This window comes from Polyergus mexicanus, unplaced genomic scaffold, assembly GCF_030449975.1.
Source record: "Polyergus mexicanus isolate NDT 795.1 unplaced genomic scaffold, iyPolMexi1.0 SCAF_12, whole genome shotgun sequence".
NCBI lineage: Eukaryota > Metazoa > Arthropoda > Insecta > Hymenoptera > Formicidae > Polyergus > Polyergus mexicanus.
The window spans coordinates 9,783,032-9,796,176 of NW_027223332.1; the positions used below are offsets into that span (position 1 = coordinate 9,783,032).

At 30.2% G+C, this 13,145-nt stretch overlaps 1 protein-coding gene across 1 annotated transcript in view; it reads left to right on the plus strand.

Annotated features, from left to right (window-relative positions):
* The window catches only part of LOC138938400 (fatty acid synthase-like), a 13,219-nt gene extending 1,722 nt beyond the window's left edge, over positions 1–11,497 (plus strand). The window contains 18 exon segments of the mRNA XM_070305315.1: positions 2,722–2,821; positions 2,824–2,949; positions 3,068–3,486; positions 3,738–4,031; positions 4,127–4,334; positions 4,423–4,583; positions 4,679–4,996; positions 5,098–5,576; positions 5,700–6,004; positions 6,128–6,532; positions 6,729–7,738; positions 7,818–8,059; positions 8,353–9,046; positions 9,154–9,985; positions 10,065–10,531; positions 10,667–10,921; positions 10,996–11,247; positions 11,315–11,497. Coding sequence (XP_070161416.1) covers positions 2,722–2,821; positions 2,824–2,949; positions 3,068–3,486; positions 3,738–4,031; positions 4,127–4,334; positions 4,423–4,583; positions 4,679–4,996; positions 5,098–5,576; positions 5,700–6,004; positions 6,128–6,532; positions 6,729–7,738; positions 7,818–8,059; positions 8,353–9,046; positions 9,154–9,985; positions 10,065–10,531; positions 10,667–10,921; positions 10,996–11,247; positions 11,315–11,497 — 6,750 coding nt within the window.
* Positions 11,498–13,145: the final 1,648 nt, after the last annotated feature.

Sequence of the window (13,145 nt, forward strand, 5' to 3'; positions counted from 1 at the left end):
AAGCAGTGGTATCAACGCAGAGTACTTTAAGTGTACTTTGATATCAGAGTTGGGCGTTAATCAATTTTAATGTATTTGATTAGGTAATTTAATTAAAATAATGCAATTACAGTGTAATTGTAATTACAATATAATCAAAAGTACTTGTAATTATAATTACTTATAATTATTATTACATTGTAATTATACATTATAATTATAATGTAATCATAATTATTTTTAATTGTAATTACATGGTAATTGTAATTATAATGTAATCGTAATTACTTTTAATCATAATTATATAATAATTACAATTATAATTACTTGCTAATTGCAATTATAAGTAATTGCGATTACACCTTAATTCTTAATTTTGATTATGTAAGCCTTTAATATCAAATATTAATCGTAATTTTGTCTCATTCATAATTATATGAAGATTTTTATAATTACATTTAATACATATGTTTTTTATAAACTACTCATTTCAGTAGAATAAAATCTAATTACTGAAATGAATTGAGACTTATGAATATGTATTGAACTTGATCCCATCTCTAGTCAAGGTATTAATCATACGCGCCTTTAGAAGACGCATATTCTTAATCGCTCTTATTTTAATTACAATTACAATTACATTTAATAAATTAACAATTAACAATTACGTAATTGTAATTTATACACAACTTTTCGCAATTATCTCATTTAATTCTTTGCAATAATAAACGATTATAAAATTATTAATTGCATCAAATACTATATTGTAATTGTAATTTGTAATTGTTAATTAGATTACATTTTTGCCCAACTCTGTTTAATATACATATAAGAATATATAATTATAAAAATGCAGAATATTGTATCGGTTGTAGAAAATAATACAATTTTAATTATTTATTCATATTAATTTCTCTTAAACCAAATATATATCCTATATTTTTATTTGTAATGTTTGTTATTATATTTGTATAGAATTAAATACTAATTTATATAATCAATACTTAATGATTAAATTACATATATAACCAAATATTTATTTCTAAATATATATTTCAAATTAATTCAAATACTTATTAAATGCGCTTACTATATTATTTCAATATAATAAAAACATTATATAAATATGTAAATAAAAAATATATTCGATAAAAAAGAAAATGTAAATGGGTAAACTGAGGATTATATTCTTCCTCTCCCTATACATAAAATCTTATTAACATAATATTATTACGATAAAGTACGATTTAAATATTTTGTTAATTTGTTAATTGTGTGTGTGTGTGCGCGCGCGCGCGTGTGTGTGTATGTGTGATGTACATAATGTGAGAAAACTGTATAATATATTTTATAAAAATATATATAATTATACTTTAAGGGGGCATACCTGTTTAAAACCTCGAAAAATGAATATATTTTCTTGATTTTCTTGCAGAGCAACGACTTGATAAAAATTTTTAATTTTTTATATTTATATAATATTATTGACTGCATAAATAAAAATTTCCAGCTTAAAAGAAATTTTTTTTTAAAGTTGTGGGAATATTTGCAGAGCTCTTTCAAATTTTAGATGGCTGCACGGTGTGCATGAAAACGTTCGTAGATCATATTCAAAATACAAAATACAAGCTATTTTTTATTAAACATATTAATAGCTATCTGCTATCCAAGCGTTTTTTTAAAATTTTAAAAAATAAAGAAATGGCGGCGTGTTGAAGAAAAGTTCTTTTCTTTTTTTTTAAAGTCTATCTTCTTTTTTGTTTATAACAAAAAATTGGAAATCGGATTTAATAAGACTTTGTTAGCAGATCCAGAGTCTTAGGAATTCGCATGCAAAATTTGAAGTCAATCCGTCAAACATAGTCCGAATTTTCATACACACCGTGCATAAAATCAAATCTGCAAATATTCGCAAAATTTTACAAAAAAAAAAAATTAAGCGGGAAATTTAAGCACTTAATAATATTAATATTGCATATTAATAATATTAATATCGCAAAAAAAAAAAAGTTTTTATCAAATCGTTGTGCTGCAAAAAATCTAGAAAATATACTCGTTTTTCGAAGGTTCAAATGAGTATGCCTCCTTAATTATCTAAACTTGTCATTTATCGACGTAATTACATTATATATAATCAATAAAATCATCAATTAAAAAAATATCTCGTTTAAATGATATGATTGAAAACTTACAGTTCATCCAGAAATACCTCAACGCACAGGAAAAATCAATAATATGGAGAAATTCGATGCAGAATATTTTGATATTTCCTTCGATGAAGTTGCCGTGATGGATCCTATGAGTAGGATGTTATTAGAACATACCTATGAAGCTATTGTCGATGCAGGAGTAAATCCGAAAGATATACGTGGGACAAAAACTGGAGTTTTTATCGGGGCATGTTTTTCTGAATCGGAAATAAATTGGTTTTACGAAAAACTGCAGGTACAAAATGCTATTAATGAGTACTACAATCAATAAATTAGTTCGAATTCATGCATTACTTGTAAAAAAATTTCGATAGATAATATATCTATATATATATATATATAATATATATATATATATATATATATATATATATATATATATATATATATATAACATTGTATAAAAATAACTTTTTTTTTGGTAATAATATGTGCGAGTATTATAATATAAGCAATAACAAGTTCTCTCTAAACAGTTTAAATATATATATATATATATATATATATATATATATATATATATATATATTAGGTATCAGGTTCTATAATTCTTGGATGTAGCAAAGCTATACTGGCAAATCGAATATCTAACTGGTTAGGTATAACAGGTCCGTCTTATCAAATCGATACGCATGAGTTCAACTCTTTGCTATGGAGCATGCTTATAGAAGTATGCGATCGGGCGAATGTGACGCCGCTATCGTCGGTGGTGCAAATCTCTGCTTACATCCAAATATATCCTTACTATTCGCACGACTTGGTATTGTTCCTTTTTGAATGTTAAAAATTTAAGCTATAAGAGATATTAATTCGAAAACGATTTAAAAATATATATTACAATATATGTATATTATGATTCATAACTGTTTTGATTCTAGGAGTTTTATCACTTAATGGAATTTGTAAATCTTTCGATGAAAATGCAAACGGTTATATGCGTAGCGAAACAATCGGTGTAGTATATCTGCAAAAAGCAAAGAAAGCTAAAAGAATTTATGCAACTATTGTATATGCCAAGACAAATTGTGACGGATACAAAGAACAAGGCATTACCTTCCCATCTAGCGAAATGCAAGGAGCTTTGCTTCAAGAGTTTTACGATGAATGCGGTATATCACCATCTTGTATAGCTTTTATGGAGGCTCATGGTACCGGTACCAAAGTTGGCGATCCGGAAGAAATTAATGCACTTGAGAAAGTTGTCTGCAAGAATAGGAAGACTCCATTGTTAATTGGTTCTGTCAAATCAAACTTGGGTCACTCTGAGGCTGCTGCAGGTTTATGTCAAATTGCTAAGGTAAAAAATATAAATTATAATATGCACTGTAAAGTATTCCAATAATTTATTTCATTGTCAGTGCAAAAGACATCATTAACGAGTATATAGATTTATTAATTATTTAACTAATACTAATACTTAAATAAAGCTAATATTACTTTTGCTTCCTTGTTGCTCTTAATGCATTAATCCTAATGAATAATTATAATTTAAAAATGAGAAGGGAGAAAAAGCGAAGAAAGATTTTTGATAAAACTATTTTTCGTAAGGTCATAATTGCGATACAAACCGGCTTAATTCCGCCAAATATAAACTTCACACAAGTACGGAAAGGTATCAAGGCTCTTGAGGATGGAAGTATTCATGTGGTGAATACTCCAACACCATGGAACCCCGGTTTTGTGGGTATTAATTCGTTTGGCTTTGGCGGAGCCAATTGTCATATTTTGCTACGATCTAATTTGAAGCAAAAAGTTAATGGAGGAGCGCCAAATGACGATATACCAAGACTTGTCGTTGTATCTGGTCGCACTGAACAAGCAATCGAATCATTATTAAATGAGGTACCAAAAACTTATGCGTTTTAATTCATCGATAAAAAAAACATATTTATACAATATATTTTATATTAAAATAAATAAATAAATTTATATATTAGATCGAGAATCAGCCGATAGACATCGAATATATCCGGCTGTTGCATGATCTTCACGCTGACGATATACAAGGTCATCCTTACAGAGGGTACGCAATTATCGAATCTAAAGCATCGATAAAAATGATGAAAGAAATACAACATTATTCAGGTAAAAGAAAACCGATTTGTTTCGTGTTTTCCGGAATAGGATCGCAATGGCCTGGCATGGGTACGCATTTTATTTTGCATATATATATGTATGTATATCAAAAAAGTAATACTTTATAATTAAATTATTTCAATATTTATGTTAATAGGTCAAGCGTTACTGCGATTCCCGATATTTTATAAAACTGTAAAAAGATGCGATACTATTTTAAGGACACGAGGAATGTGCATCATCGATGTATTAACAAGTAAACATGAAGCAATTTTTAACAGTATATTGAACTCGTTAGTTGGCATTACTGTAATGCAGGTGATGATTTATTCATTTTAATTGTTGCATAAATCATGCAAATTAAATAACTTATTTAGGATTTACAAAAGAAAATATTATACTTTTCTCTTTAGATCGGATTAATCGATCTTTTAAAGTCCGTAAATATCGTGCCAGATTATGTTATCGGTCATTCGATCGGTGAACTCTGTTGTGGATACGCGACTGGAAATTTTACAATAGAACAAGTGCTTCTATCCTCATATTATATAGGATTGGCGTTGAGTGAAACAAAAATAGTTCATGGCGCCATGGCGGACATTGGTCTTAGTTATGAAAATGCTAAGGACATGTGTCCACCGGATATTGATATAATCTGCAATATGAGTCACGATACTTGCTGTATAAGTGGGCCAAAAGATTCAGTAACGGCATTTATAACAAAGTTACAGGTGCTTTTATATATTTTTTGTGACTAAAATAAATATTTTATTTTTAATAAAATAATTTATATAAGCAATAATATTTTGAACTGTCATTTATATTTTTTTAGAATAATAACATCTTTACTAAAGAAATTAACTGCTGCAATTTTCCTCTTCACAGTCGTTATCTTGCATCTGCAGAAGCGACGATTTTGGTTTATCTAAATAGAATAATACCGCAAAACATGACGCACAATCACATGTGGCAAACTTCGTCTTGCGACATGAGTGAGTTGTCCTATGCTGAATACTTTACAAATAATCTACTAGGTCCTGCATTTTTTGAAAAAACTGCAAGACTGACTCTTAAAAATACATTAACCTTGGAAATTGCGCCGGATGAAATTCTTCAAAGTATTGCGACAGAATTGTTCGATACGACTAATATTGCATTATTTCAACGCCATCACGAAGACAATGTTAAAGTATTTTTGCAAGGATTGGGAAAAATGTATAACAATGGTTTGCAACCGCAACTAGCGAATTTATATCCGATTGTGCAATTTCCTGTTAGTCGTGGAACGCCAATGATTTCGCCATCAATCAAGTATATAAAACTTTGATCTATTAAACTATACAAAAATGCAGAAAAAATATTAAATAATTTTTGTAACGCCAAAAGTTTTACTTTCAATTTGATGGTTAATATATATTTCTTATGATGTTCTAGATGGAATCATTCCGAAGATTGGTACGTAATGAGTTTTAAAACAATACAGAAACTTATTTCCGGAGAAAGAACTATTAATATTACATTAAAAGACGAAACTTTCGAATACATAAGCGGTCACATAATTGACGAAAGAAACTTATTGCCAGCCACGGGATATCTTCTTCTCGTTTGGGATACGATTAGTATGCTGAAGGGTCAGTGGCTTAATGACATATCCATTGTATTTGAAAATGTCAAGTTTCTTCGGATAACGCATATTCCGAAGCTGGGAGATCTGGACCTAACAGTAATGGTGCAGAAAGGTAGACTTTGTTAGAAAAGAAACTTATATTTCCCAAACAAACTTCGGTGCAGCGCTTTAATATATGTATATCTGTAGTACAAAAATAAATACTTAAGATAATAATTATTTAATTATTATTTAGGCACTGGAAACTTTGAAATAATAGAAGGAGGTAATGCTGTTGTTACTGGTACAGCGCGTATTACGCCCGATCCTGCTAAAGAGAAAATACCGAGTCATTTCTTACGCCAAAATTGCGAGAATGAGGAAGAAGTGATGACGACAAAAGACATTTATAAAGAACTTAAATTACGTGGATATCAATATGCTAATTTATTTCGGGGATTACAAAATTCATCCACTACCGGAAAACAAGGACATATAGCTTGGACGAATAACTGGGTAACGTTTATGGATAATATGTTGCAAATAAAAATTTTGGGGATAGATGTGAGGAATCTTTATGTTCCTACGGAAATACAAAAACTGATCATCGATACGAAACTTCATACTCAGTGTATACAAAATATAACATCTGAAGAAAAGTGTAAGTTTCCCGTAAATCATATGCAGATATTGTTTAAAAAAACTTCTCTTTTTTTTGGAAATTGTTTTGTTTTTTCAATATTTAAAATATCTTGGTAGTCTTAAAATTAAAAAATACGTTAAAGCGAAGAAAATTCAAATTTTATTTTCTTTGAAATAATGATAAAAATAATTTAATAATTAATTTTTAATTGTAGATCTTCCCGTACGAGTGTACAAAGATCTGGAGACAATAGTATCAGGTGGTATTGAAATTCATGGTGCAAAAGCTACTTCTATATTTCGTAGAAAGCCAACAGGAAATCCAATTCTCGAAGAATATAGATTCGTAGCGCATCGCGATGGAGCCGAAGTTTCCTTACAAGAGAGCATAATCTTATCGACGCATCTCACTCTGGAGTATCATCAAGCGACAAAAGTAAATATTATCGAATTGATTGAAAACGATGATGAGATATGGATAGAAGAATTAGCGTCTCCATTGTTTCTCGAAGTCTTAAATAACTTGCCGTTGATTAAGCCCAACCTCAGTTTAATAACCAGAACCGATCGTTTCGATTCAATTGCTCTTTCTCCAAAAATTGCGCGGCCCATCAAGCTATCAAAGGATGATAATGCGATACTAGTCGCTGGATTTAATCTATTAACAAACAATAAAAGCGAAACCTTAAAGGAAATTCTATCGGTATTGAAAGACGGCGGTTTCTTACTAACAAGAGGACAACCGTTCTCAAGAAATGAATTTACAAATGCAGAGAGACACAATTTAGCAGTAGTTCTTGAGAAACGCACGGAAAAGGAACATATTGTACTGTTAAAGAAAAAAGAAAGAACAAGGAGAAAGGCAGAAGTTATTTTTGTGAACAATTATGAATTTTCTTGGTTAGAGCAACTAACATCTATCTTAAACGACGAGAATAATATCGCGAGAATAATTTTAGTGGGGCAAGAAGATTCGGAATGCGGTTTATTAGGTCTTATAAATTGTTTGAGGAAAGAACCAGGTGGGGAATTAGTAAGAGGTGTGTTGATCCAAACCGAGACAGCACCGAAATTTTCTTTAGACGAGCCGTTGTACGCGGAGCAACTCCAGATCGATCTCATCATAAATGTTTTGCGTCCGGGAATGATATGGGGATCATATAAACATCTTCCATTAGCACCTTTAACGCCAAAACTCTCATATCATGCTTTGGTCAATCAAATGGTATGTATCGGACTTTTGTGTGAAAAATAAGTTTTCTTTTGTCGAATAATTTTTTTACAATAATGTGTATTATTGTTAGATTCGCGGTGATTTGAGCTCATTACGTTGGATTGAAGGCCCGATTGTTTCGGATTATCAGCACAAAGATCTTGTTCGCATAGTTTATGCGACTATCAATTTCAAAGATGTAATGTTAGCGACGGGCAAAATTATCATGGATGAATATATGTCACGCGGACGGTTAGAAGAATGTCTGATAGGTTTGGAATATGTCGGTATCGATAATGCTGGACGCAAAGTAATGGGAATGTTGGAAAATAGGTATGTTACTATATACTCGTTCTCACAAGTATTTCTAACTAAAATCTGTAGTCACAAAAATACAATTAAAAATTTAGATTATTTAAATAGTTTATATTTTAAATAAAAATTTTTATATCTCATATCTTAGATAACAATTTTTCGTCAGTGCATCCACATATTTATATTTTAATTTCGAAAGCAGAAAAACTTATTTAAAAATCTTTATTATTTTTAAAAGATATAAACTAAAACTATATCTTTTATTTTACTTTTATATTTTATGAAAAACATAATAAACTTTTCTTTTTCAGATGCATATCAAATATATGCGTAGCCAACAGAGCTTTGTGCTGGTATATTCCTGACGAATGGACATTGGAGGATGCTGCGACAGTTCCATGCGCTTATGGCACATGTTATTACGGATTATATGTAAAGACAACGATGAAGAGAGGCGACAAGATATTAATTCATTCGGGTACTGGCGCCGTAGGTCAAGCGGCGATTCATCTCGCGCTTTACGAAGGCTGCGAAGTATTCACCACCGTCGGCACTCCGGAAAAGCGAAAGTTTATAAGAGAGACTTTTCCATGTATTCCAGAAGATCATATCGGAAATTCACGCGACACTAGTTTCGAGCAAATGATATTCCGAAAGACTAACGGTCGCGGCGTAGATATCGTACTGAACTCATTAGCTGAAGAGAAACTTCAGGCTTCTATTCGTTGTCTCGCGAAAGGAGGACGTTTTTTGGAAATTGGCAAATTTGATTTTATAGCTAATAATATGTTGAACTTATCAGTTTTTTCGAAAGGCATTACATTTTACAGCGTTATGTTGGACAACTTATTCTCGGCTACAGAGGAACGAAAAATGGTATTGAATAAGATCCTAGTCAATGGTCTTATTAGCGGCGCCATCAAGCCAATCAGCAGAAAAGTTTTCCAAGCAGACCAAATCGAGTCTGCATTTAGATACATGGCAGCTGGAAAGCATATAGGGAAAGTAAGTCTATAATTAATTAAAATAGTTTGTAATTATATTTTTTGTCAAGAGATACAGCACATCGTAATGTACAATAAATCTATATTATAATATATTACAATTTTTAGATAGTTATAAAAATACATAAAGAAGACGAATCCATAAACGCACCAGTTCTAGCACTTCCGCGTTATTATTGTATGCCGAACAAGACATATGTTATTTTCGGTGGCTTAGGTGGTTTCGGTTTAGAATTAGCCGATTGGTTGATCATTCGAGGCGCCGAGAATCTCGTGCTGATTTCGCGCACAGGAATAAAGAACGGATATCAGCAAATGAAGATCGATTTATGGAAATCTTACGGAGTGAAAATATTGATCTTATCGAACCTTGATGCGTCAAACGTTAATGATTGCGAACATATATTGAAAACAGCGGAAAAGCTGGCGCCTGTAGATGCTGTATTTAATTTTGCTGTAGTATTGAACGATAAGATCTGCCAGAATCATACTGTAGAAACATTTCAAGAACCATTTATAGCAAAAGCTTGGGCGACGAAGAACTTGGATCGATTGTCTAGAGAGATATGTCTCCAGCTTCGACACTTTGTTGTGTTCTCTTCAGTTTCCTGCGGTAGAGGCAATGCCGGACAGAGCAATTATGGCATGGCGAACTCTGTTATGGAAAGAATTTGTGAGAGAAGAGTGCAAGAAGGCTTACACGGACTAGCGGTTCAATGGGGCGCAGTAGGCGATGTCGGCCTCGTGGCCGACATGCGAGACGACGATAAGGAAATGGTTATTGGCGGTACTTTGCAACAAAAGATAAGCTCCTGCATCGAGAAACTCGAAGAATTTTTATTACAAGAACATCCCGTAGTGGGGAGTATGGTTGTAGCTGATAAGCGTTCAGACACTTTAGGCGTAAGCAATATTGTTGAAACCGTTGCTAATATTATGGGTAAGTTAGTATAGCATAAAAAATTAAACAATTTAATTATGTGTAATCAAGCAGATAAAAATATTGTATATTAATATAGGTTTGAAGGATTTGAATAACGTGGCTCGCTACACCTCTTTGCCCGAGCTCGGCATGGACTCGATGATGGCTGTGGAAATTAAACAGACTTTGGAACGAGAGTTTAATGTTTTCCTTACAGCGCAAGATATTCGTTATCTTAATTTTGCTAAACTTATAGAGTTGTTTGACAAAGACACTTTGAATGATAAAAATGTTCGAGATGTGAACGAATTGACTGGCATTAAGCTGCTCGTTCGTTTGATAGGTAACGATCATCTAATACCTGATGTGTGTATGGATTTGCCAACAAAAAGGAATATGACGAGAAGCGAAATATTTCTATTGCCAGGAATGGAAGGTTGTGGAAATATATTCGATTCGTTGGTACAACATATCGAAGCTCCAGCAACGTGCTTACAACATGGAACATATCATATCGGCGCGGGCTGTACTTCAATAAATGAGATCGCAGATCGTCTTTTAAAAGTATGAATTTTATATTTAATTAAGATTATAGCTTCTCACAGAACATTATAATAATGGAGTAAAATTAAGTATAAAATTATAGTATTATTTCTCAATATGTTTTACTATATTTTATAATATTGTATTTGTTTGTAGCATATTTTGAGCAAAAAGAAATTGAATCGGGATTTTGTCATTGTGGGTTATTCAATGGGATCTTTGATCGCAATTGAGCTAGTGCGAAAGTTAGAAGGCATGAATCTTCAAGGCAGATTAGTGCTTATCGATGGCGCACCTGAGCAGTTGAAAGCATTAGCAAATAATTATTTACCTTTTAACACGATTACTGAACTCGAAAATAATATTCTTTTGAGTATAATGGATACTATACAACCAGCACTTAGTGGAAAGGTATATTATTTATAGAAATTTTCTTTGAATGAGTTATTTTTTAATAAGAGTTACTATTAATCTAATTTTTACAGCTTCTTTTGGAATTAAATAAATGCACCAACTGGGATGAAAAATTAGATGTTTTTACAAATCATGTTTCTCCAATTTATACAAAATTGTCAGTTGACAATAACAAATCTTTGTGTACAACAATTTACGAGCGGTTAATCGCTGTTCATGAATATGATGTTACACAATTCCCGAAAATTAAAACACCGATAATCCTTTTAAAGCCTATGATACAATCATTGTCTTTTTCTCAGGAAGATTACGGTTTACATAAGGTAAGTTGTATGGTGATTAAAAGATTACTTGTATAACAGAATTACTTTATAGTTAAATAATTTTCAGATTACTAAAGGAAATGTGGAAGTATGTTATATCGAAGGTAATCATGTTACAATAATGGACAGCGATAAAGTCGTTGCTGCGATCAATGGAGAACATATCGAAAGTGTCAAAAAATTAAAGCTAGATTTAACAGATGATAACACAACATCTGTTAAAGATATTTATACCAGATCACAGAAATAGCACGATTAGATATTATATAGTGTGAAACATATGTGTGAGACACACACGCGCGCGCGCGCACACACACACACAATTAACAAATTAACAAAATATTTAAATCGTACTTTATCGTAATAATATTATGTTAATAAGATTTTATGTATAGGGAGAGGAAGAATATAATCCTCAGTTTACCCATTTACATTTTCTTTTTTATCGAATATATTTTTTATTTACATATTTATATAATGTTTTTATTATATTGAAATAATATAGTAAGCGCATTTAATAAGTATTTGAATTAATTTGAAATATATATTTAGAAATAAATATTTGGTTATATATGTAATTTAATCATTAAGTATTGATTATATAAATTAGTATTTAATTCTATACAAATATAATAACAAACATTACAAATAAAAATATAGGATATATATTTGGTTTAAGAGAAATTAATATGAATAAATAATTAAAATTGTATTATTTTCTACAACCGATACAATATTCTGCATTTTTATAATTATATATTCTTATATGTATATTAAACAGAGTTGGGCAAAAATGTAATCTAATTAACAATTACAAATTACAATTACAATATAGTATTTGATGCAATTAATAATTTTATAATCGTTTATTATTGCAAAGAATTAAATGAGATAATTGCGAAAAGTTGTGTATAAATTACAATTACGTAATTGTTAATTGTTAATTTATTAAATGTAATTGTAATTGTAATTAAAATAAGAGCGATTAAGAATATGCGTCTTCTAAAGGCGCGTATGATTAATACCTTGACTAGAGATGGGATCAAGTTCAATACATATTCATAAGTCTCAATTCATTTCAGTAATTAGATTTTATTCTACTGAAATGAGTAGTTTATAAAAAACATATGTATTAAATGTAATTATAAAAATCTTCATATAATTATGAATGAGACAAAATTACGATTAATATTTGATATTAAAGGCTTACATAATCAAAATTAAGAATTAAGGTGTAATCGCAATTACTTATAATTGCAATTAGCAAGTAATTATAATTGTAATTATTATATAATTATGATTAAAAGTAATTACGATTACATTATAATTACAATTACCATGTAATTACAATTAAAAATAATTATGATTACATTATAATTATAATGTATAATTACAATGTAATAATAATTATAAGTAATTATAATTACAAGTACTTTTGATTATATTGTAATTACAATTACACTGTAATTGCATTATTTTAATTAAATTACCTAATCAAATACATTAAAATTGATTAACGCCCAACTCTGATATCAAAGTACACTTAAACTGACTTATATAGTTACAATGCTTATTATATCTAAATTTTTAGAGTTTAAATTTTTTATTGCCGTTGTTGTGAAATCATGTATATACCAAGATTTCTTAAAAAAGGCGATGTTTTTTATTCTTTAAGAATTTGTACATGTACTTTTATATTAAACTTGTCAAATTAATTAAAAATTATTGTTTAATATTATTATTATCGATAATTTATTGAGCATGATATACCCCCCGTAGTCGCATGTATATAGCATTGACAGATGAAAAGTATAATAATTTGAGCAAACTTTCCTCTCTCCCCGTCCCTTCACCGGATTGTATATAAACTCGCATTTCGCACATAAAAGCATTTGGAA